The sequence below is a fragment of the Rattus norvegicus genome, chromosome 4, assembly GCF_036323735.1.
Source record: "Rattus norvegicus strain BN/NHsdMcwi chromosome 4, GRCr8, whole genome shotgun sequence".
Taxonomy (NCBI): Eukaryota; Metazoa; Chordata; class Mammalia; order Rodentia; family Muridae; genus Rattus; species Rattus norvegicus.
This window is the reverse complement of record NC_086022.1, coordinates 24,583,010-24,607,290: the sequence shown is the minus strand read 5'-3', so window position 1 is coordinate 24,607,290 and position 24,281 is coordinate 24,583,010. Positions and strand designations below refer to the sequence as shown.

The following is a 24,281-nucleotide window of genomic DNA, read 5'->3' as shown; positions in this document are numbered from 1 at the left end:
TAGGGTGGCTCTGAGAACAAATACCATAGCCTCAACAAATCCTTCCCAAGGCGGTGACAACCCCAGACCAAAGTCCCAGAAAGGCATGCCTCTCCGAACGTGCTTACCTGCAGTTCTGAATCCTCCTTGTCACCAAGGGGTCTCTGGAGGTGCTGATGATAGCGAGGTCTTTTTCCCGGGTTTTCTGCACCAATTGCCCCATGCTACGTCTCGCCAGCAAGAACACACGCGGGACACAAAGGATCCTTCTGCAGGAAAAGCTTTTAATGCATCTTGAGAGCGAGAGCATAAGCTTACAATACGGAGACCCTGAGTGAGGGAAAAACCATCCCTTATATAGGAAACTATCTTCACCTAGGATGTGTCACTCTCTGGCTGGTCGCTGCCAAACATGCCAGATGACGTACCACAGCATATGTGTCCCCCTGAGTGAGGAATTTACCAGGCGCTTGTGTATTGCCCTTTTACTAGGTGCATTCTGCTGGATATTGGCGCCATCATACAATGGAGAATGTGAGGGCGGCCCTCCACACTGAGAACTAGAGATTAAACCTGAGATGTCAAATTTGGAAGTTAGCACCCTAACCCAATGAGCCATTTCACCTGTCCAATGAATAAAAGTTTTGTAATGAGCTATCACAGCACACTTAAAAGACGAAAAATCAAAAATTCCTTTTGATGAGTACATGGAATTGCAGGAATTCTCATTTATTGTTGACAGATAGTTTTATTGAATCCAGAATGTCCCGCAGTAATCGTATTTTGATCAGTTAATATCAAGTTGGTATGTTCATTTGGGAGGTCAATGAGTCTTTGGCATTCAGCATGCTTGGCTGTTACACACAATCAGTATAGAAAGTCTTTTGAAAGCCTTTTCCCACTATTCCTTGGGCATACCTGTCTGTGTAATGCCTTATAATATAAGAAGAGACACGATCAGGCACTGCTAGTATCATAAGTAGAACACTTGTGCTATCATGCCTTTCTGTGACACTGATTTGTGTCCTCTTAAATTGAGAAAAAAAATTATCCTCTACCAAATTCCTGCTGCCATTTGATTTTATTTGTTATATATAAAAATTAATTAGCACAATATGCAAAATTATATAGCCTCTCCTAAATAGAAAATAGTTTTCCCTATAATTATCATCTAGTAATTAAACACACCACATATTTGTTTTGATGAGTTGAGAGCATCTCAGAATAAAATTACTCATGAAAAGTAAACATTTTCATTTATAATTATAAAAAAATCTGGGAGATACCAAGATGCTCTTCAACAGATAAACTGTGGTACATTTTATAATGGAATATTATTCAGTAATTATAGTAAGTGATCAATCACACTAATTTGTGTGGATTACTTGATATAGTCTGAATGAATTGACTTTTTACTTCATATTTCCAAAATATGTCACTTTTAAAAAGTCAAAACTGTAAGACTTAAAATAATTACTGAATTGTCAAGAGTTGGGTACCTAAGAGCAAGTCAGAGGATGCAGTGACATGAAGTTGAGGCAGAATTTAAGGCAGTAAGATTGTTTTCTATGATACTGTAATGTAAGTTGCATTGTTCTTTGCTTTTGCCAGAATCAAAAGAACTATGTAACTCACATAATGAGCTATAAGATCCTGGAGAATTAAAATATATTTTAGTAGTTCGTATTAATGAAATAATATTTTTATAATATTTCAGCCATAGGGTGTTTAATTAATATATCCCATTAACTTCTCCAACCAGTTTTTTTTTTAGTAACAAGGGTATTGTATTTTTCATAATTTGGATTTATGTAGACATGAAGAAAACCATTCTAAGCTAAAGCAAGGTATCATTGTTTTTTAATTTTGATTGGATATTTTATGTGTTTACATTACAAATATTATCCCTCTTCCCGCCTCTATCTCCCCTCCACCTGATTGTATGAAGATAATCCCACTCCCACTCACCTACTTTCACCTCAACACCCTGGCATTCCTCTGTACTCTGGAAACGAGCCTTCACAGGACCAAGAGCTTCTCTGCCTATTGATATCAGACAATGCCATCCTCTGCTACAAATGAGGCTGGAGCCATAAGTTCCTCCATCCCTCAATGTTTGCTTGTTGGTTGGTGGATTTGTCGCTGGGAACTTGGGGGGGGGGTGTTTGGTTGGTTTATATTGTTGTTCTTTCTATGGTGTTGCAAACCCTTTCAGATACTTCTGTCCTTTCTCTGAGCACCCCATTGCATTCCAGATGATTAATCTAATGGTTAGCTGCAAACATCCTCATCTGTATCAATAAGGCTCTAACACAGCCTCTGCAGAGACATCTATATTAGGCTCCTGTCAGCAAGTACTTCTTGGTATCAGCAATAGTGACTGGATTTGGTGGCTGCATATGGGATAGATCACCTGTGGGATACAATGAAATCTCATAGCTCTGAATGCATCCAAAAGGAAACTGGAGAGAGCATGCATATACTAACAGCTTGAGAGAACATCTGAAAGATCTAGAAAAAAAAAGCAAATACACCCAAGAGAAGTAGAAGGTAAGAAATAATCAAACTTGGCTGAAATCAATCAAGTAGAATAAAAAACAACTACACAAAGAATAAACAAAACCAAGAGCTCTTTCTTTGAGAAAATCAACAAGATAGAAAAACCGTTAGCCAGATTAACCACAGGGCACAGAGACAGTATACAAATTAACAGAATCAGAAATGGAAAAGGAGACAAAACAAGAGAAATGGAGGAAATTTAAAAAAATTATCAGATCCGACTACAAAAGCCTATACTCAACAAAACTGGAAATTCTGGATGAAATGAACAATTTTCTAGACAGGTACCACGTACCAAAGCTAAATCAGGATCAGATAAACCATCTTAGCAGTCTCATAACCCCTAAAAATATAGAAGCAGTCATTAAAAGTGCTAACTAAAAAAGCCCAGGACCAGATAGGTTTAGTGCAGAATTCCATTAGACCTTCAAAGAAGACCTAATACCAATACCCTTCAAACTACTCCACAAAGTAGAAGCAACAGTAACACTACCCAATTTATTCTTTGAAGCCACAATTTTGCTTATAACTAAATCACACAAAGACCCAACAAAGAAAGAGAACTTCAGATGAATTTCCCTCATGAATATTGATGCAAAAATACTCAATAAAAATCTCGTAAACTGAATCCAAGAACCAATCAAAATGATCATTCACCATGATCAAGTAGGGTTCATCCCAGGGATGCAGGGATTGTTCAATATACAGAAGTCCATCAATGTAATCCTCTATATAAACAAGCACAAAGAAAAAAACACACGATCATTTCATTATATGCTGAGAAATCATTTGACAAAATTCAACACCCCTTCATGATAAAAGTCCTGGAGAGATCAGGAATTCAAGGCCCATACCCAAACATAGTAAATGCAATATATAGCAAACCAGAAGCCAACATCAAACTAAATGGTGAGAAGCTTGAAGCAATCTCACTAAAATCAGGGACTACACAAGGCTGCCCACTCTCTGGCTACTTATTTAATATAGTACTCAAAGTCCTAACCAGAGCAATCAGACAAGAAAAGGATGTCAACTGGATAAAATTAGAAAGGAAGAAGTCAAAATATCACAATTTGCTGATGATATGATAGTGTACTTAAGCGACTCCAAAAGTTCCACCAGAGAACTACTAAGCTTGATAAACAACTTCAGCAAAGTGGTGGCTGGATATAAAATTAAATTAAACAAATCAGTTGACTTCCTCTACTCAAAGGACAAAGAGGCTCAGAAAGAAATTAGGGAAACAGCAGCCCTCACAATACTCACAAATAATATAACATACTTTGGTGTGACTCTAACCAAGCAATGAAAGATGTGTATGACAAGAACTTCAAGTATCATTCTTACAGCAGAGATTTTCAATCAAAACATCCCTTATAACAGTACTTGTGGTATTCTAATTTTGTGTTTGATCAATCACAAAATTTCACTGATTCAGTTCAACTAAGCCATTGTCTATACTTCTTTTCTCTTACTCTTATGTTTTTTATTGGAGCTTTTCTATTGTTGAAATTGTTGAACTATCTTCTTATTAAATCAGATATAAATTAGTTGTGGTAATGTATGAATCATTTCTGATGGAGTTGTACCCTCTGGACATAGGCTGAAAACAAAGAGCCCTGCTCCAGTCATAGCATTTGTACACAAATTTTCAAATCATCTGTCAGTCACTTAATTTTATTTTTTGGCATCATGAATCCATGTTCTGCTTCCATATGCACTGTTTTAAGTGTTTCAGGAAATGAATCATCAAAAGGATAAAGGATTCAATTAGGCCTTTTTTTTTTATCATGTACTTGCTCTGTCTGCTCTCTTTTCACATTTTCACCTATTTTAAATAAGCAAATATAATTATACTATATGCAAATTATAGAAAATGGTTTAGATCTTCGCCACTTTTCATAATCAACTTGCATAACTTATTATGTTCAGGTATGTCCACAGTGAAACTCTTAGTCTTTTGGTGATTAGCTAAAGACCCTTAAGACAGAAAACATTGCTCATCTCTTTGATGTTGTGTTCAAAGAAAATGACAAAAGTGTTTCAACTATATTATATTTATAGTGTTCTTTTGCCTCCTATTCATTGTGCTATCTGCCCAGCAGAAGTTCTCATGATTAATAGCCAATGCATGCTGCTAATTCCAAGCAAAATTAGTGGTTTATTATTAAGAAATGCTATTACATTTGTTACCTAGTATGATGGATTCTTTTCTTAAAATTTTGCTTTTGCTTCAGTTTTTACCTCTAGCAGTGTGTGTGTGTGTGTGTGTGTGTGTGTGTGTGTGTTTGTGTGTGTTTGTGTGTGTATTTGTGTGTGTGTGTGTGTATACTTGTATACATAGTAGGGATTATAATTAATTAACTATATTTGTATTGACTTGCTGGGATTATGTCATTTTGTGTTAGTGTCTTCTGTAGATGGAATGCTTACTCTACAGTAATTGTTTCTTAACTACAGTTCTTCCTTGATCAACAATTCTGAGACATTCAATTAGGAAATCAAGGCAATTGAAACTCACACAATGTCAGTAATTTCTGTCTGACTTTCAGAAGAATATGGTTGTTTAAATAAGAATGGTCCGCATAGACTCATGTTTTTGTATACTCAGTCATCACAGAGTGACATTCCTTGACAAGGACTAGGTATGGCTTTGTTAGAGAACCCAAGGCATCATTGGAAGAAGTGTATCATGAGGGGTAGGTTTTAAGGTCTTAAAAGTCCAATCTGGGCCCTGTGTTACTCTCTGGTTCCATTGTCTATAGACTCAATTGTAGAATTCTCTGGTATTTTCCAGCACCATACCTGGCTAACTCCCTGCTATCACAACAACAATGGAGTAAACATTTGAAAGTGTAAGTTAGCCCAGATTAAATGTTTCCTTTTAGAAGAGTTACTGTGGTCACAGGATCTCTTCACAGATATAGTAACCTTAACTAGGACAAAATTTAATATAAAAGGGTGAAAAAGAGTAACACCTGAATTTTTGTATGTATTTCAAATACTCCATTTGAAAACAATGAGAAAAACAAGGGTATATGTGCACACCGGAAAAGCTCTCTCCTGTAGGTCCATTCTTCTATGGAAGCTGTTCTTTGTTTGTTTGTTTGTTTGTTTGTTTTGGTTTTTGTTTTGACAAAGATTCATAACTCATTTTTTCTTATCTCCATTTATGCTTATGAAGCAACATAATTATAACAAAGATGTCCTTAGAGATGAAGCCTTGGTGTGCATCATCAGATTGGATACTGTGAGAGATGCTATTAATTAAAAACCTAGCTAACACATCAGAAACAATTAATCTTCAGAGAGGCCAGTGTAGAGCTATATTTCTCAATATCCGTGATGTACTGACAAATGCTGTTGGTCTGGGTACTAATCAGATTTTTCTATGTCCCAGGCTAGATGCTTTTCACCATAATTCTTATGCTGATTTTTAAAAACATATCCTTTCGTTTTGTTTTCCTCAAAGAAATATTTGGAAAAACAAATGACAGGGAATTATGAGGATTACAAATTAGAATAACAGAAGTCTGGACACAATTGCCAGCATTAAGCATTAAAGGGAAGTTTCCCCCTCCAGCACTTTTTCCTTTCATTTACTTATCACCGAACACAGATTTGATTGCAGATGCCTGCAGCCGAGTACATTTTGCCAATTTGGAATATAATTTTTTTACAAACGTTAGCTGATAATTCAGCATTATTATATGGAAACTCTTCTATTGGCTTGACAATATCACTTTCCAGTCTATCATTGTTTTTTGAAATTAATAGCAGAACATGTAATGTATTCTAATGGATCATTACCACATTTTCCCTAAATTCATGTTTTCTAAATAAACAAAATGAATCTATAACAGTTTGAACTTTGTCTGTGAAATAAAACTTATCCAAAATGAACATAATATAATTTATATTATCAGCAGGGTTTTGTTATTTATTTTCTATTTGACTCATTTTAGACATGATACTGTGAGGCTCAAGAAAACTAATTAAACTGAGGTCACATAAGGTTAGGAATCTTCCTGTCACACTTGTGTTTCTACACAGCTATTGAGACAAGCAGAGTGACAAAAAGGACAAAAAACATGAGGTCTTATGAATAACTCAACTATCATGATCTTACAAAAACTGCAAAATTCCATTTTCAGAGCAACAAGAACAAATGGTAGTGACAACCAAGTGTTTGGTGAGAGGAAAGCTAAAATTATTGTTCCTAACTGGAGAAAATGTATGACTGTACAACTTTGTGTGTGTTTGTGTGTGTGTGTGTGTGTGTGTGTGTGTGTGTGTGTGTGTGTGGTGTGCATATAAAACACAGGGAAAGAGAATGGTTAGTGATTATAATTGTAATTATCATTTTCTTCTCCCTTTAACTGGGACAATCTGGAAGATCAGTAGATTACTGCCTTAGCAAAAAATTAGTCTGTTAATGCACTGACAAAATGTGACAGTGTATAGGAGTCTTAACTCTATCAATAATGTATAATTAATCACTGTGTTAGAATCACAAGAGAAAAAGCATTAGCTTTTCTTGGGACTTATAATCAAGTTAGGCCTCATGATGCTTAAAACTTTGTAGACATAAAAGAAAAACATAAGCATGGATCTTGACATATTTGTATGGTACACTGGAAAACATTTTATTTTACATTTGAACCAAATTTATTTTTCACATTTTTATTATATATGAGAATGTCATGTATAATTACTGTCTTATTAACATTTCTGTCACACGTCCAACGTTCTCTTCTCTACCAACTTCATGACATTTCTTTTTAATTGTTATTTTTGTGCATGTATATCTGTTTTTGGACAGTGTAAATGTGTGTATGCATGAACTTATGTATATAGAGTTAAGAATTGCAGAGTCTGTTTAGTGTTGTCTAATTTTTTTTTTTTTTTTGGTTCTTTTTTTTTTTTTCGGAGCTGGGGACCGAACCCAGGGCCTTGCGCTTCCTAGGTAAGCGCTCTACCACTGAGCTAAATCCCCAGCCCAGTGTTGTCTAATTTTATATGTTTATTGCTGATGAACTGGGAATGAATATCCTATCGAGCTTGTCTCTTGAAAAGGCTGATTCTTCCTCTCTCAGCAGCTAATAATCTCTTCATCTATGAGTAGGGTGTTTAAAAAAATTTCCCTATAGTCTTTGGCAGGGTAATCAGTATTGACATTGTCTTATTTGGGAAACCATATCACAGATGCAACTCCTTGCCATATACTCCTTGCTTGTCGTCCTGGTCCTGCCACTCTTACACTCTTTCTAATTTCTCTTCTGTGAAGTTTCATGATTTTATATAGAGGAATTCTGTTTTAAATGTAATACCTGTGCAGCCCAAGGTCAGTTGTTCTCTGCATTTTTAACAGTTGGAGATTTTTATAATGGTCTCTGCCTTCTGCAAAAAATATACTTCTTTGATAAGTGGTTAAATCTACAATTACCTATAGATGTAAATATTTACTTAGAATTCATTTGAGAATATCCAGACCATCAGAATATAGATTGGAACAATGAGAACATAATTTTTTTAAGATGCAGGTATACATCCATACGTATAAATAGATACATATGTATGTATATACCTTCACAGCTTGTCATGTAACTCTAAACGATACAATCAATATTGATACAAATTCATATTTTCTTAGTACTTGTGAGTGATCTTATTTAAATTCTGATGCTTTTTCCTTCAAGAAGTTTGTTCTTTATTTACATATGTGCTACGTATAATTAACAGAAAATATGAAGGTATGTCACTGACTCACTGACTGTTGTCTGCTTTCATGTATAAGATGTGTAAGAAATGTGTTCAAAACAAATCAATACTGACCATATTATGACTGAATAATTTCTAATACCTGCATATAAAAGAGTTTATATATCTTGTACTTTGATAATATAAAAAATTACAGTGGTCAAGATAAATAATAAACTTCATTTTGCTTCATTTAAATTTTAATGTGAACTTTGGGCTTTTTTTCTTACTTGACATAGAAGCTTGATGTAAAACAAAATGTTTTTCCTCAGGGAATATCTTAGTGGTTTATTTTTAAATCAGTGGATGTGCGAAAATTTGAGCCCTATAAGCACTGATAATTACATTAATAATGCAGAAATAATGTCCCACACAAATATAGGCTTGGAGTTAAGTCACTCATTACAAATATTGCAATGAAGTTTATTAGTATGTGTAGATTTCTAAGTTTAGAGCATTCATTGACATCTTGCACTTATAGTCCTTATTTAATGTTATGATTTGTGTAGAGTAAACTGACAGAAAGAAAAGCCATGTGGCTAGTCTTAAGCTTATCAGAGCTGTCAACTTTTTGACAACTTGTTTAAGTTAATGCTACTTTGTTACTCTTATTTTCCTTATCTATTTTCCTCATAATAATTAGAGTGATGAAGTAAACCCGAAGTTTTGTGTGAGTAAGAGGTTTAGATGTCAATTAAACTACTGGGTAGAGAAGACAGAGATGTGGTTCAATAGTTAAGAGCAGACACTTCCGGTTTTTAGCTGGATTCCCAACCTTGCTGACCCCTGCCCTCAGCTCACTGCTCCCAAACCCCTTGGGAGAGAGAGCTCACCACCAGGACAGGTGGGCACTTCTGCGACTGCAGAGCAGAAGAGACCACCAATACTGCCCACACCTGCCCACATCCCTGGCTCAAAAGAAAACTGTTTAAGGCCTCTGGGAACCGGAAGATAGGGGCACTGGAGCTGCAGGTCCCCTGTGCTCCAGACACTGCCAGGACCTGAAGGGACCAGATCAACAGTTCTCTGCACCCAAATCCCATGGGAGGGAGAGCTAAACCTTCAGAGAGGCAGAAACACTTGGGAAGCCGGAAGAGACTACACTCTGCCCACATTTCTGACTCCAGAGGAAAACACCTAATGCCATCTGGCACCCTGGTGCACTGGGGCTCCCGGAAAAGGCGGCTCAGGCCCTCCTGGTTGCCACCCTCACTGAGAGCTCAAAAGCAACACCCCACAAGCAAATTGAGCCGTGGGACCACAGGTAAGACCAACTTTTCTGCTCCAAGTGACCTGCCTGGTGAACTCAGGACACAGGCCCACAGTAACAGCTGAAGACCAATAGACAGGAAAAACTAACGCCCAAAAGCAGAACACTCTGTTCACATAACTGGCTGAAAGAAAACAGGAAAACAGGTCTACAGCACTCCTGACACATAGACCTATAAGACTGTCGAGCCACTGTCAGAAATACCAGAACAAGGTAACACCAGAGACAACCTGATGGCGAGAGGAAAGCGCAGGAACCCAACCAACAGAAACCAAGACTACATGGCATCATTGGAGCCCAATTCTCCCACCAAAGAAAACACTGAATATACAAACACACCAGTAAAGCAAGATCTAGATTTAAAATCATATTTGATTATGATGCTGGAGGACTTCAAGAAAGACATGAAGAACTCCCTTAGAGAAACGCAGGAGAACATAAATAAACAAGTAGAAGCCTATAGAGAGGAATCACAAAAATCCCTGAAAGAATTCCAGGAAAACAAAATCAAACAGTTGAAAGAATTAAAAATAGAAATAGAAGCAATGAAGAAAGAACACAGGGAAACAACCTTGTATATAGAAAACCAAAGGAAGAGACAAGGAGCCATAGATACAAGCATCACCAACAGAATACAAGAGATAGAAGAGAGACTCTCAGGAGCAGAATATTCCATAGAAATCATCGACACAACGGCCAAAGATAATGTAAAACGGAAAAAGCTACTGGTCCAAAACATAAAGGAAATCCAGGACTCAGTGAGAAGATCAAACCTAAGGATAACAGGTATAGAAGAGAGTGAAGACTCCCAGCTCAAAGGACCAGTAAACCAAAAGAAAACTTCCCTAACCTAAAGAAAGAAATGGCCATAAACATTCAAGAAGCCTACAGAACTCCAAATAGATAGGACCAGAAAAGAAACTCCACCTGTCACGTAATACTCAAAACACCAAATGCACAAAATAAGAAAGAATGTTAAAAGAAGTAAGGGAAAAAGGTCAAGTAACATATAAACGCAGACCTATCAGAATCACACCAGACTTTTTGCCAGAGCCTATGAAAGACAGAAGATCCTGGACAGATGTCATAAAGACCCTAAGAGAACACAAATGGCAGCCCAGGTTACTATATCCAGTAAAACTCTCAATAAACACGGATGTAGAAACCAAGATATTCCATGACAAAACCAAATTTACACAATATCTTTCTACAAATCCAGCAGTACAAAGGATAATAAATGGTAAAGCCCAACATAAGGTGGCAAGCTACACCCTAGAAAAAGCAAGAAACTAATCATCTTGGCAACAAAAGAAAGAGAAGAAAAGCACACAAACATAATCCAAATATGAATGTAGCAGGAAGCAATAATCACTAGTCCTTAATATCTCTCAAAATCAATGGTCGCAACTCCCCAATAAAAAGACATAGATTAACAAACTGGATACGCAATGAAGAACCTGCATTCTGCGGCCTACAGGAAACACACCTCAGAGACAAAGACAGACACTAACTCAGAGTGAAAGGCTGGAAAACAATTTTCTAAGCAAATGGTCTGAACAAAACAAGCTGGAGTAGCCATTCTAATATCGAATAAAATCAATTTTCAACTAAAAATCATCAAAAAGATAAGGAAGGACACTTCATATCCATCAAAGGAAAAATCCACCAAGATGAACTCTCAAACCTAAATACCTATGCTCCAAAAACAAGGGCACCTACATACAAAAAAGAAACCTCACATTGCACCTCACACAATCATAGTAGGAGATTTCAACATTCTACTCTCATCACTGGACAGATTATGGAAACCAAAATTAAACAGGAAGAAATAAAGAAAGAAATTAAAGACTTCTTGGAATTTAATGAAAATGAAGTTACAATATACCCAAACTTATGGGACACAATGAAAGATGTGCTAAGAGGAAAACTCATAGCTCTGAGTGCCTGCAGAAATAAACAGGAGAGCGCATATGTCAGCAGCTTGACAGCACACCTAAAAGCTCTAGAACAAAAAGAAGCAAATACACCCAGGAGGAGTAGAAGGCAGGAAATAATCAAACTCAGAGCTGAAATCAACCAAGTAGAAACAAAAAGGACCATAGAAAGAATCAACAGAACCAAAAGTTGGTTCTTTGAGAAAATCAACAAGATAGATAAAGCCTTAGCCAGACGAATGAGAGGACAAAAGAGTGTATCCAAATTAACAAAATCAGAAATGAAAAGGGAGACATAACTACAGAATCGGAGGAAATTAAAAAAAATCATCAGATCCTACTACAAAAGTCTACATTCAACAAAACTTGAAAATCTGTAGGAAATGGACAATTTCCTAGACAGATACCAGGTACCGAAGTGAAATCAGGGACAGATAAACCATTTAACCAACCCCATAACTCCTAATGAAATGGAAGCAGTTGTTAAAGGTCTCCCAACCAAAAAGATCCCAGGTCCAGGTCCAGGTCTGCCCAGTGCAGAATTCTATCAGACCTTCATAGAAGACCTCATACCAATACTATCCAAACTATTCCACAAAATTGAAACAGATGGAGCACTACCAAATTCCTTCTATGAAGCCACAATTACTCTTATACCTAAACCACACAAAGACTCACCAAAGAAAGAGAACTTCAGACCAATTTCTCTTATGAATATCGATGCAAAAATACTCAATGAAATTCTGACAAACCAAATCCAAGAGCACAGCAAAACAATCATCCACCATGATCAAGTAGGCTTAATCCCAGGCATGAAGAGATGGTTTAATATATGGAAAAACATCAACGTGATCCATTTTATAAACAAAATGAAAGAACAAAACCCCATGATAATTTCATTAGATGCTGAGAAATCATTTGACAAAATCCAAAACCCTTCATGATAAAAGTACTGGAAAGAACAGGAATTCAAGGCCCATACCTAAATATAGTAAAAGCCATAGACAGCAACTCAGTAGCTAATAGTAAACTAAATGGAGAGAAACTTGAAGAATCCCACTAATATCAGGGACTAGACAAGGCTGCCCACTCTCTCCCTACTAATTCAATATAGTACTCGAAGTCCTAGCCAGAGCAATTAGACAACAAAAGGAGATCAAAGGGATACAGGTTGGAAAGGAAGAAGTCAAAATACCACTATTTGCAGACAATAAGATTGTACACTTAATTGATCCCAAAAGTTCTAGCAGAGAACTACTACACCTGAAAAAGACGTTCAGCAAAGTGGGTGGGTATAAAATTAACTAAAATAAATCAGTAGCCTACTTCTACACAAAAGAGAAAGAAATTAGGGAAACGACATCCTTCATAATAGTCACAAATAATATAAAATACCTCGGTGCGACTTTAACCAAAAAGTGAAAGATCTGACAAAAAGATCTTCAAGCCTTTGAAGAAAGAAATTGAAGAAGACCTCATAAGATGGAAAGATCTCTCATGCTCATGAATTGGCAGGATTGATATAGTAAAAATGGACATTTTACCAAAAGCAATCTATAGATTCAATGCAATCCACATGAAAAAACCCAACCAATTCTTCAAAGAGTTAGACAGAAAAATTTGCAAATTCATCTGGATTAACAAAAAAACCCAGGATAGCTAAAACTATCCTCAACAATAATAGGACTTCTGGGGGAATCACTATCCCTGAATTTAGGCAGTATTACAGAGCAATAGTGATAAAAATTGCATGGTTTTGGTACAGAGACAGACAGATAGACCAATGGAATAAAATTGAAAACCCAGAAATGAACCGACACTCCTATGGTCACTGGATTTTTGACAAAGGAGCCAAAACCATGCAATGGAAAAAAGATAGCATTTTTAGCAAATGGTGCTGGTTCAACTGGAGGTCAACATGTAGAAGAATGTAGATTGATCAATGCTTATCACCCTGTACAAAGCTTAAGGCCTACTGGATCAAGGACCTCCACATCAAACCAAATACACTCAAACTAGTAGAAGAAAAAGTGGGGAAGCAACTCGAACACATTGGCACTGGAAAATTTTCCTGAACAAAACACCAAGACCTTATGCTCTAAAATCAAGAATCGAGAAATGGTATCTCATAAAACTGCAAAGCTTCTGTAAGGCAAAGGACACTGTGGTTAGGACAAAATGGCAACCAACAGATTGGGGAAAGATCTTTACCAATCCTACAACATATAAGAGGGCTTATACCCAAAATATACAAAGAACTCAAGAAGTTAGACCGCAGGGAGACAAATAACCCTATTAAAATGGGGTTCAGAGCTAAACAAAGAATTCACAGCTGAGGAATGCCGAATGGCTGAGAAACATGTAAAGCTATACCCTAGAAGAAGCAAGAAACTAATCGTCTTGGCAACAAAACAAAGAGAATGAAAGCACACAAACATAACCTCACATCCAAATATGAATATAACAGGAAGCAATAACCACTATTCCTTAATATCTCTCAACATCAATGGCCTCAACTCCCCAATAAAAAGAAATAGATTAACAAACTGGATACGCAACGAGGACCCTGCATTCTGCTGCCTACAGGAAACACACCTCAGAGACAAAGACAGACACTACCTCAGATTGAAAGGCTGGAAATCAACTTTCCAAGCAAATGGTGAGAAGAAGCAAGCTGGAGTAGCCATTCTAATATCAAATAAAATCAATTTTCAACTAAAAGTCATCAAAAAAGATAAGGAAGGACACTACATATTCATCAAAGGAAAAAACCACCAAGATGAACTCTCAATCCTAAATATCTATGCCCCAAATACAAGGGCACCTACATATGTAAAAGAAACCTTACTAAAGCTCAAAACACACATTGGATCTCACACAATAATAGTGGGAGATTTCAACACCCCACTCTCATCAATGGACAGATCATGGAAACAGAAATTAAACAGAGATGTAGACAGACTAAGAGAAGTCATGAGCCAAATGGACCTAACGGATATTTATAGAACATTCTATCCTAAAGCAAAAGGATATACCTTCTTCTCAGCTCCTCATGGTACTTTCTCCAAAATTGACCATATAATTGGTCAAAAAATGGGCCTCAACAGGTACAGAAAGATAGAAATAATCCCATGTGTGCTATCAGACCACCACGGCCTAAAACTGGTCTTCAATAACAATCAAGGAAGAATGTCCACATATACTTGGATTTTGAACAATGCTCTACTCAATGATAACCTGGTCAAGGAAGAAATAAAGAAAGAAATTAAAAACTTTTTAGAATTTAATGAAAATGAAGATACAACATACCCAAACTTATGGGACACAATGAAAGCTGTGCTAAGAGGAAAACTCATAGCGCTGAGTGCCTGCAGAAAGAAACAGGAAAGAGCATATGTCAGCAGCTTGACATCACACTTAAAGATCTAGAACAAAAAGAAGCAAATACACCCAGGAGGAGTAGAAGGCAGGAAATAATCAAACTCAGAGCTGAAATCAACCAAGTAGAAACAAAAAGGACCATAGAAAGTATCAACAGAACCAAAAGTTGGTTCTTTGAGAAAATCAACAAGATAGATAAACCCTTAGCCAGACTAACGAGAGGACACAGAGAGTGCGTCCAAATTAACAAAATCAGAAATGAAAAGGGAGACATAACAACAGATTCAGAGGAAATTCAAAAAATCATCAGATCTTACTACAAAAACCTATATTCAACAAAACTTGAAAATCTTCAGGAAATGGATAATTTCCTAGACAGATACCAGGTACCGAAGTTAAATCAGGAACAGATAAACCAGTTAAACAACCCCATAACTCCTAAGGAAATAGAAGCAGTCATTAAAGGTCTCCCAACCAAAAAGAGCCCAGGTCCAGACGGGTTTAGTGCACAATTCTATCAAACCTTCATAGAAGACCTCATACCAATATTATCCAAACTATTCCACAAAATTGAAGCAGATGGATCACTACCGAATACCTTCTACGAAGCCACAATTACTCTTATACCTAAACCACACAAAGACACAACAAAGAAAGAGAACTTCAGACCAATTTCCCTTATGAATATCGACGCAAAAATACTCAACAAAATTCTGGCAAACTGAATCCAAGAGCACATCAAAACAATCATCCACCATGATCAAGTAGGCTTCATCCCAGGCATGCAGGGGTGGTTTAATATACGGAAAACCATCAACGTGATCCATTATATAAACAAACTGAAAGAACAAAACCACATGATCATTTCATTAGATGCTGAGAAATCATTTGACAAAATTCAACACCCCTTCATGATAAAACTCCTGGAAAGAATAGGAATTCAAGGCCCATACCTGAACATGGTAAAAGCCATATACAGCAAACCAGTTGCTAACATTAAACTAAATGGAGAGAAACTTGAAGCAATCCCACTAAAATCAGGGACTCTACAAGGCTGCCCACTCTCTCCCTACTTATTCAATATAGTTCTTGAAATTCTAGCCAGAGCAATCAGACAACAAAAGGATGTCAAAGGGATACAGATCGGAAAAGAAGAAGTCAAAATATCACTATTTGCAGATGATATGATAGTATATTTAAGTGATCCCAAAAGTTCCACCAGAGAACTACTAAAGCTGATAAACAACTTCAGCAAAGTGGCTGGGTATAAAATTAACTCAAATAAATCAGTTGCCTTCCTCTATACAAAAGAGAAACAAGCCGAGAAAGAAATTAGGGAAACGACACCCTTCATAATAGACCCAAATAATATAAAGTACCTCGGAGTGACTTTAACAAAGCAAGTAAAAGATCTGTACAATAAGAACTTAAAGACACTGAAGAAGGAAATTGAAGAAGACCTCAGAAGATGGAAAGATCTCCCATGCTCATGGATTGGCAGGATTAATATAGTAAAAATGGCCATTTTACCAAAAGCAATCTACAGATTCAATGCAATCCCCATCAAAATACCAATCCAATTCTTCAAAGAGTTAGACAGAACAATTTGCAAATTCATCTGGAATAACAAAAAACCCAGGATAGCTAAAGCTATCCTCAACAATGAAAGGACTTCAGGGGGAATCACTATCCCTGAACTCAAGCAGTATTACAGAGCAATAGTGATAAAAACTGCATGGTATTGGTACAGAGACAGACAGATAGACCAATGGAATAGAATTGAAGACCCAGAAATGAACCCACACACATATGGCCACTTGATTTTTGACAAAGGAGCCAAAACCATCCAATGGAAAAAAGATAGCATTTTCAGCAAATGGTGCTGGTTCAACTGGAGGTCAACATGTAGAAGAATGCAGATCGATCCAAGCTTATCACCCTGTACAAAGCTTAAGTCCAAGTGGATCAAGGACCTCCACATCAAACCAGACACACTCAAACTAATAGAAGAAAAACTAGGGAAGCATCTGGAACACATGGGCTCTGGAAAAAATTTCCTGAACAAAACACCAATGGCTTACGCTCTAAGATCAAGAATTGACAAATGGGATCTCATAAAACTGCAAAGCTTCTGTAAGGCAAAGGACACTGTGGTTAGGACAAAACGGCAACCAACAGATTGGGAAAAGATCTTTACCAATCCTACAACAGATAGAGGCCTTATATCCAAAATATACAAAGAACTCAAGAAGTTAGACCACAGGGAAACAAATAACCCTATTAAAAAATGGGGTTCAGAGCTAAACAAAGAATTCACAGCTGAGGAATGCTGAATGGCGGAGAAACACCTAAAGAAATGTTCAACATCTTTAGTCATAAGGGAAATGAAAATCAAAACAACCCTGAGATTTCACCTCACACCAGTGAGAATGGCTAAGATCAAAAACTCAGGGGACAACAGATGCTGGCAAGGATGTGGAGAAAGAGGAACACTCCTCCATTGTTGGTGGGATTGCAAACTGGTACAACCATTCTGGAAATCAGTCTGGAGGATCCTCAGAAAATTGGACATTGAACTGCCTGAGGATCCAGCTCTACCTCTCTTGGGCATATACCCAAAAGATGCCCCAACATATAAAAAAGACACGTGCTCCACTATGTTCATTGCAGCCTTATTTATAATAGCCAGAAGCTGGAAAGAACCCAGATGCCCTTCAACAGAGGAGTGGATACAGAAAATGTGGTGCATCTACACAATGGAATGTTACTCAGCTATCAAAAACAACGACTTTATGAAATATGTAGGCAAATGGCTGGAACTGGAAAATATCATCCTGAGTGAGCTAACCCAAACACAGAAAGACATACATGGTATGCACTCACTGATAAGTGGCTATTAGCCCAAATGCTTGAATTACCCTAAATGCCTAGAACAAACGAAACTCAAGACAGATGATCAAAATGTGAATGGTTCACTCCTTCTTTAAAAGGGGAACAAGAATACCCTTGGCAGGGAAGAGAGAGGCAAAGATTAAAACAGAGACTGAAGGAACACCCATTCAGAGTCTGCCCCACATGTGGCCCATGCATATACAGCCATCCAATTAGACAAGATGGATGAAGCAAAGAAGTGCAGACCGACAGGAGCCAGATGTAGATCGCTCCTGAGAGACACAGCCAGAATACAGCAAATACAGAGGCGAATACCAGCAGCAAACCACTGAACTGAGAATAGGACCCCCGTTGAAGGAATCAGAGAAAGAACTGGAAGAGCTTGAAGGGGCTCGAGACCCCATATGTACAACAATGCCAAGCAACCAGAGCTTCCACGGACTAAGCCACTACCTAAAGACTATACATGGACTGACCCTGGACTCTGACCTCATAGGTAGCAATGAATATCCTAGTAAGAGCACCAGTGGAAGGGGAAGCCCTGGGTCCTGCTAAGACTGAACCCCCAGTGAACTAGACAGTTGGGGGGAGGGGGACAATGGGGGGAGGGTGGGGAGGAGAACACTGATAAGAAAGGGGAGGGGGGAGGGGGATGTTTGCCCGGAAACTGGGAAAGGGAATAACACTCGAAATGTATATAAGAAATACTCAAGTTAATAATAATAATAATAAAAAAGAAATGTTCAACATCTTTAGTCATAAGGGAAATGCAAATCAAAACAACCCTGAGATTTCACCTTACACCAGTGAGAATGGCTAAGATCAAAAACGCAGTTGATAGTAAATGATGGCGAAGATGTGGAAAAAGAGGAACATTCCTCCATTTTTGGTGGGATTGCAGACTGGTACAACCATTCTGGAAATCAGTCTAGAGGTTCCTCAGAAAATTCGACATTGAATAACTGAGGACCCAGTTATACCTCTCTTGAGCATATACCCAAAAGATGCCCCAACATATTACAAAGACACATGCTCCACTATGTTCATAACAGCCTTATTTATAATAGCCAGAAGCTGGAATGAACCCAGGTGCCCTTCGACAGAGCAATGGATACAGAAAGCAAGGTACATCTACAGAAAGGAATATTACTCAGCTGTCAAAAACAATGTCTTTATGAAATTCATTTGCAAGTGGTTGGAACTGGAAAATATCATCCTGCGTGAGGTAACCCAATCACAGAAAAACACACATGGTATGCACTCATTGATAAGTGGCTATTAGCCCTATGCTTGTTTTGCCCTAGATGCACAGAACACATGAAACTCAAGAGGGATGATCAAACTGGGAATGCTTCACTCCTTCTTTAAAAGGGGAACAAAAATACACTTGCAGGGGATAGGGAGGCAAAGATTAAAACAGAGGCAGAAAGAACGCCCATTCAGAGCCTGCCCCACATGTGGCCCATACATATACAGCCACCAAACTTGATGAGATGGATGAAGCAAAGAAGTGCAGGCCAACAGTAACCGGATGTAGATCTCTCCTGAGAGACACAGCCAGAATATGGCAAATACATAGGCGAATGCCAGCAGGAAACCACTGAATTGAGAACGGGACCCCCATGGAAGGAATCAGAGAAAGGACTGGAAGAGCTTGAAGGGGCTGGAGACCCCATATGAACAACAATGCCAACCAACCAAAGCTTCCAGTGACTAAGCCACTACCCAAAGACTATAAACATGGAATGACCCTGGGCTCCAACCTCATAGGTAGCAATGAATAGCTTAGTAAGAGCACCAGTGGAAAGGGAAGACATTGGTCCTCCTAAGACTGAACCCCCAGTGAACCTGATTGTTGTGGGGAGGGTAGTAATGGGGGGAGGATGGAGAGGGCGACACCCATATAGAAGGGGAGGTGGAGGGATTAGAGGGATGTTGGCCTGGAAACCGGAAAAGGGAATAACAATTGAAACGTAAATAAGGAATACTCAAGTTAATAAAGAGAAAAAATAGTTAAGAGCACTAGCTCCTCTTTTGTAAGTATTGGTTGGACTCAATTTGCAGCAGAGGCATGGTGGTTCACAACCATCTGTAACTCATGTTCCAGAGGATACAGTGACTACTTCTCTCCTTTTTGAATACTACATAAATATGGTGCATAATAAACTCTATAGTTAAAAAACAACATAAAATAGAAAAATTCAATGTTTTAAATTGTCTGGCTTGTCTCTCTGCATGAATTTTATTTGCAGGCTTCTTACAGTAGACTTTTAATTTAAAATAAGTAAATTAATTAAAATTTAATAAATTGATATATTAAAGTAATTTAAAAATTCTCACAAATTCTAAGTTAATATCACAAGTAACCAAAACTTAGATTGAGATATTTTATAATGTATTTTTAGGCGAGTCTGAATTTTAATAATTTTTCTACATTGTAATTAATTTATATTTGTAAAAATTTTATAATGAATGTACATTTTGCATTTACTTTTGTTTAATATAGTAACTTATACAAAGTTGTTAAATATATATCCATATAGATTTTCATTTTATTAGAAGTTGTCTCAAGCCTAGTACCCTCTCCAGGAATAATGGATGTTATCATCCAGTTATTTCATAGCTTGCAGATTATCAATCTGTGTACAACAGTAACTGGCATAATTTGTTTGGAATAGTGAGATTACAAGGCATACTGGTGTGAGCAGAGCTATCCCTTAGAGCATCTTTCTAAGTCTTCATTATAGTTAAAACCAGGTGACTAAAATTGGTAACATATATTACCTTCCATCTGGAATGAATATGTACCAATTCGAATGAAAAATTAGTTAAGAAAAATTCTTGCACAAATTGAATCTAGTAAAGCCATATTTCCAAGATAAAAATGCCAAAGGTTATGATGCTGACATTGACTGTCCATTTTGGTATTTGTTCTCACCAGGAGGAAGAAATATATTTCAATCAACAAACTCAGTTCTATGTGTTTGGGTACTATTCACAATTTTGTAGCCTTTGAGTCACATTTTTGGAGTTCTTGGCATTACGGATAAATTATTCACATTTTCTTATGATATTTGCAGTCAAATTTATTGACTCATAGTCTAACCTTTAACTCTTTGTTAAACTTTATTAACCTTTTTAACTGCCTTTGTAAAAAGACAAGAAAAAATATAAGGTTTTCAGACAAAGTTATTATTTTCTTTGAACTTTTATAGTCATACAAAGACCTATAAAAATTGGTGTATGCTCAAGTAAGAGTTCTGAAAACAATTATGTATATATACACATATAATACATGTATAACTTTCCAATTTCAGGTTATTTTTATTCTTCTGTTAATAGCTAATTCATTTTGTTATTTAAGCTTACAAATGCTCAGATTCTGATAGTAACAACCAACCACAAAGAAAACCCTACTGTTAATATGAATGATATTACCATCAATTATGCCAGAGATAGAAAAGAAAAATAAGAGGACTAATGTAGTTTCTTAAAATTTCAAAGACAGGAAATGGTTGGTCTTTTAAATACTTTCATTTTATAAAAAATATTATTTATTCTTCTCTCATACATTACATCTGGACCATAGTTTCCCTACCGTCCACTCCTGTAGTTTCCCTGCTCCTCTTTGCCTCAGATCTACTCCTCTTCTGTTTCTCTTCAGAAAAGATATGGCCATTCGGAAACTTCAGCTAAACACAAGCAATGTACAGAGGTTATTTTCATGTAGGTCTGGGACAGCATACTATCTTTAGTAGCATTCTCTTAAATTGTTTTCTAGTATATTCTATTTTCAAGAAGCAAATATGGTAAAATTCATAAACTTTTATGTAACACATTTTGAAATACTTTACATTCAAAACTGCTTTGTTCATCTTTCACTTTTGAAAAATGGCTTCTGGAAGGAAGTGACTTGAGGCAGTAAATGGCTTATGAACTAAACATGAATTAAATTTGAACTGAACCTCTGATTTCCCGGATTCTGATTCTTTTTAATAGCCCAAGGAAATTCAATTAACCCAACCCTCAGAATCTAATTATGTTCATTGTTTCAAATTGACACTCACTTTTATCCTTTTATTCATTAAACATTTGCTAAGTTCTGTAATTGAATGTCTTTTAAATAAAAAAAATCACATTGCAGAAGACTTTCTGGAAATGTTTTCACTTAACTTCTAAATTTATACATCTTAATATTTATTTCATATTTGTGTTGCCTTGTGTCTTCCTATATATCTATAGTCTGTGGCCATTTCTGGAGGCAACTTTCACTCTAGAAATGAGATCTCCTAACTTCCTTAAGAAGATTCTGTTAGAATAAAACAGAATGCTGATTTATGTATGGAAGAAAGAAACCACAATGCCCATCATTGACAGTGACATATAATAGGACAGGTGCTGTGTGTGACCAGATTCCTTGGAATCTGAGCTATTCAACAATGGTTTAATTTACAACTTTTCTTAAAGGTGATATTGTCACACCCACCATCATTATATTTGATAATCATAAATATAGTATATTTTTATTTAGCTAAATATTCTAGGTCAATGTATCTCATTATTCTTAAAGGCGGGTACTTGGAAGAGAAAAGTATAAGAAAATTAGAAGCAATCTGACAGGAAGCAAAACCATTCATTTTAATTAGAAAAGGTCCTGATGAAGACATTTAAGTGGGAATGTACCTCAGTTGTGGAGCATTTCCTACCATGTGTGATACCTTGGCTTCTTAAAATATCTGCTTCTTAAAATAGATAAGTGGAAATGCTTAATCATGGATCTATGTGAACATTGGATTGGATAAGTGCACAAACACCTACTGATGTCATCCACTGGTATACAACATTCCTGGTTAATCTTTGTTGTTGTTCCCTTGACAGAAGCTATAGTTATCTGGGAAATCTTAAATGGGAAAGGACTCCATCAGATAGCTCATAGGCAAGTCTGTAAGGTATTTTCTGATTAATGATTTGTATAGGAGAGTTCTGCTAACTGGGGCTAGTGCTAACCTTGGGGAGGGTGTCCTAGAGTCTATAAGAGAGCTAGCAGAGCAGAACAAACCAGTGAACAGCATTGTTATATGGCTAGTTGGTTTCTTCATTTGTTCCTGCTCTGACCTTTTTCCATATGCTGAATAAACCTTTTCCATCATAAATTGTTTTGCTCATGGTTTTTTAACCACAGCAATAGGAGGCAAATAAATACAAGTGAATGTAGTGGTTCCCATATTCGTTGAATCTATCAGTAGCAAAGAATTAATCTGTGATGGGTAGAGCCTCCAAAATACCTGATGATAGATACTTGACTACTAATGGGCCATTTTCTGTAGACCCAAAGCATGAATCTACAGATAAAGTGTATTTATGAATGCACTGACTGTGTCTTGACTATATATTGACATTTTGTAGCCTTTTCTCCTACCTTTTTTATATTTGTTCATTCCATCATCTGCAGTATTTCCTGAAGTTTAGAGAAAATGGTCCAAATGCCTTGTTTAGAGCTGTGAATTTATCTATCATTTATTCTCACATCTTGTGTAGCCATATATTTCTTCATTCATCATTGTTCACTGAAACGAGAATGTTCTTTGATCAAAACTTATGATAATGTTTATCTGTAAATGCATATTTAAAAGGCAGTTTGATGTTACATCAGTTTAGTTTAAAAATCAATATTTATGTCCCTGAGAGTATAGATTCATTCACACAGAGCAGATGTAAAACAAGGTTATCTCCTTATTGTACTATTCTATTGAACAGGTAAATACATTGTTCCTAGGAGGATTCTGTAGCTTAAAGTCATTACGCAAGTGAAGGCAGGTACAGATTAGAACATGGCCTACCATTGGATGAGAAGGAAGGATGGCCAGGAAAAAAGTTTTAGAAAGGGGGAGACAAAGCGGGAGTGAGGGAGAGGAGCTAAAAGAACATAGTAGCAGATGTTAAGATTCTTCTCTGAGGGATGAAGCAAAGAAGTGCAGGCCGACAGGAACCGGATGTAGATCTCTCCTGAGAGACACAGCCAGAATATGGCAAATACATAGGCGAATGCCAGCAGGAAACCACTGAATTGAGAACGGGACCCCCGTGGAAGGAATCAGAGAAAGGACTGGAAGAGCTTGAAGGGGCTGGAGACCCCATATGAACAACAATGCCAACCAACCAAAGCTTCCAGGGACTAAGCCACTACCCAAAGACTATATACATGGACTGACCCTGGACTCTGACCTCATAGGTAGCAATGAATAGCCTAGTAAGAGCACCAGTGGAAGGGGAAGCCCTTGGTCCTGCCAAGACTGAACCCCCAGTGAATGTGATTACTGGGGGGCAGGTGGAAATGGGGAGAGGATGGGGAGGGGAACACCCATATAGAGGGGGAGGGGTTAGAGGGATGTTGGCCCGGAAACCGGGAAAGGGAATGACAATCGAAATGTAAATAAGAAATACTCAAGTTAATAAAGATTAAAAAAAACAGATTCTCCTCTGTGCATAGTTAAAGGTTGCTATGA

At 37.1% G+C, this 24,281-nt stretch overlaps 1 protein-coding gene across 1 annotated transcript in view; it reads right to left on the bottom strand.

Moving 5' to 3' along the window:
• LOC102553320 (uncharacterized) overlaps nucleotides 1–24,281 on the bottom strand; it is a 69,200-nt gene that overhangs the window by 9,861 nt on the left and 35,058 nt on the right. Inside the window, exons 2-4 of the mRNA XM_063286910.1 lie at nucleotides 23,195–23,342; nucleotides 21,374–21,467; nucleotides 108–248 (exon numbers count right to left, since the gene is read on the bottom strand). Of these exons, the coding sequence (XP_063142980.1) occupies nucleotides 108–202 (95 nt within the window). The 5' untranslated portion in view covers nucleotides 203–248; nucleotides 21,374–21,467; nucleotides 23,195–23,342. The remainder of the gene's footprint in view (nucleotides 1–107; nucleotides 249–21,373; nucleotides 21,468–23,194; nucleotides 23,343–24,281) is intronic.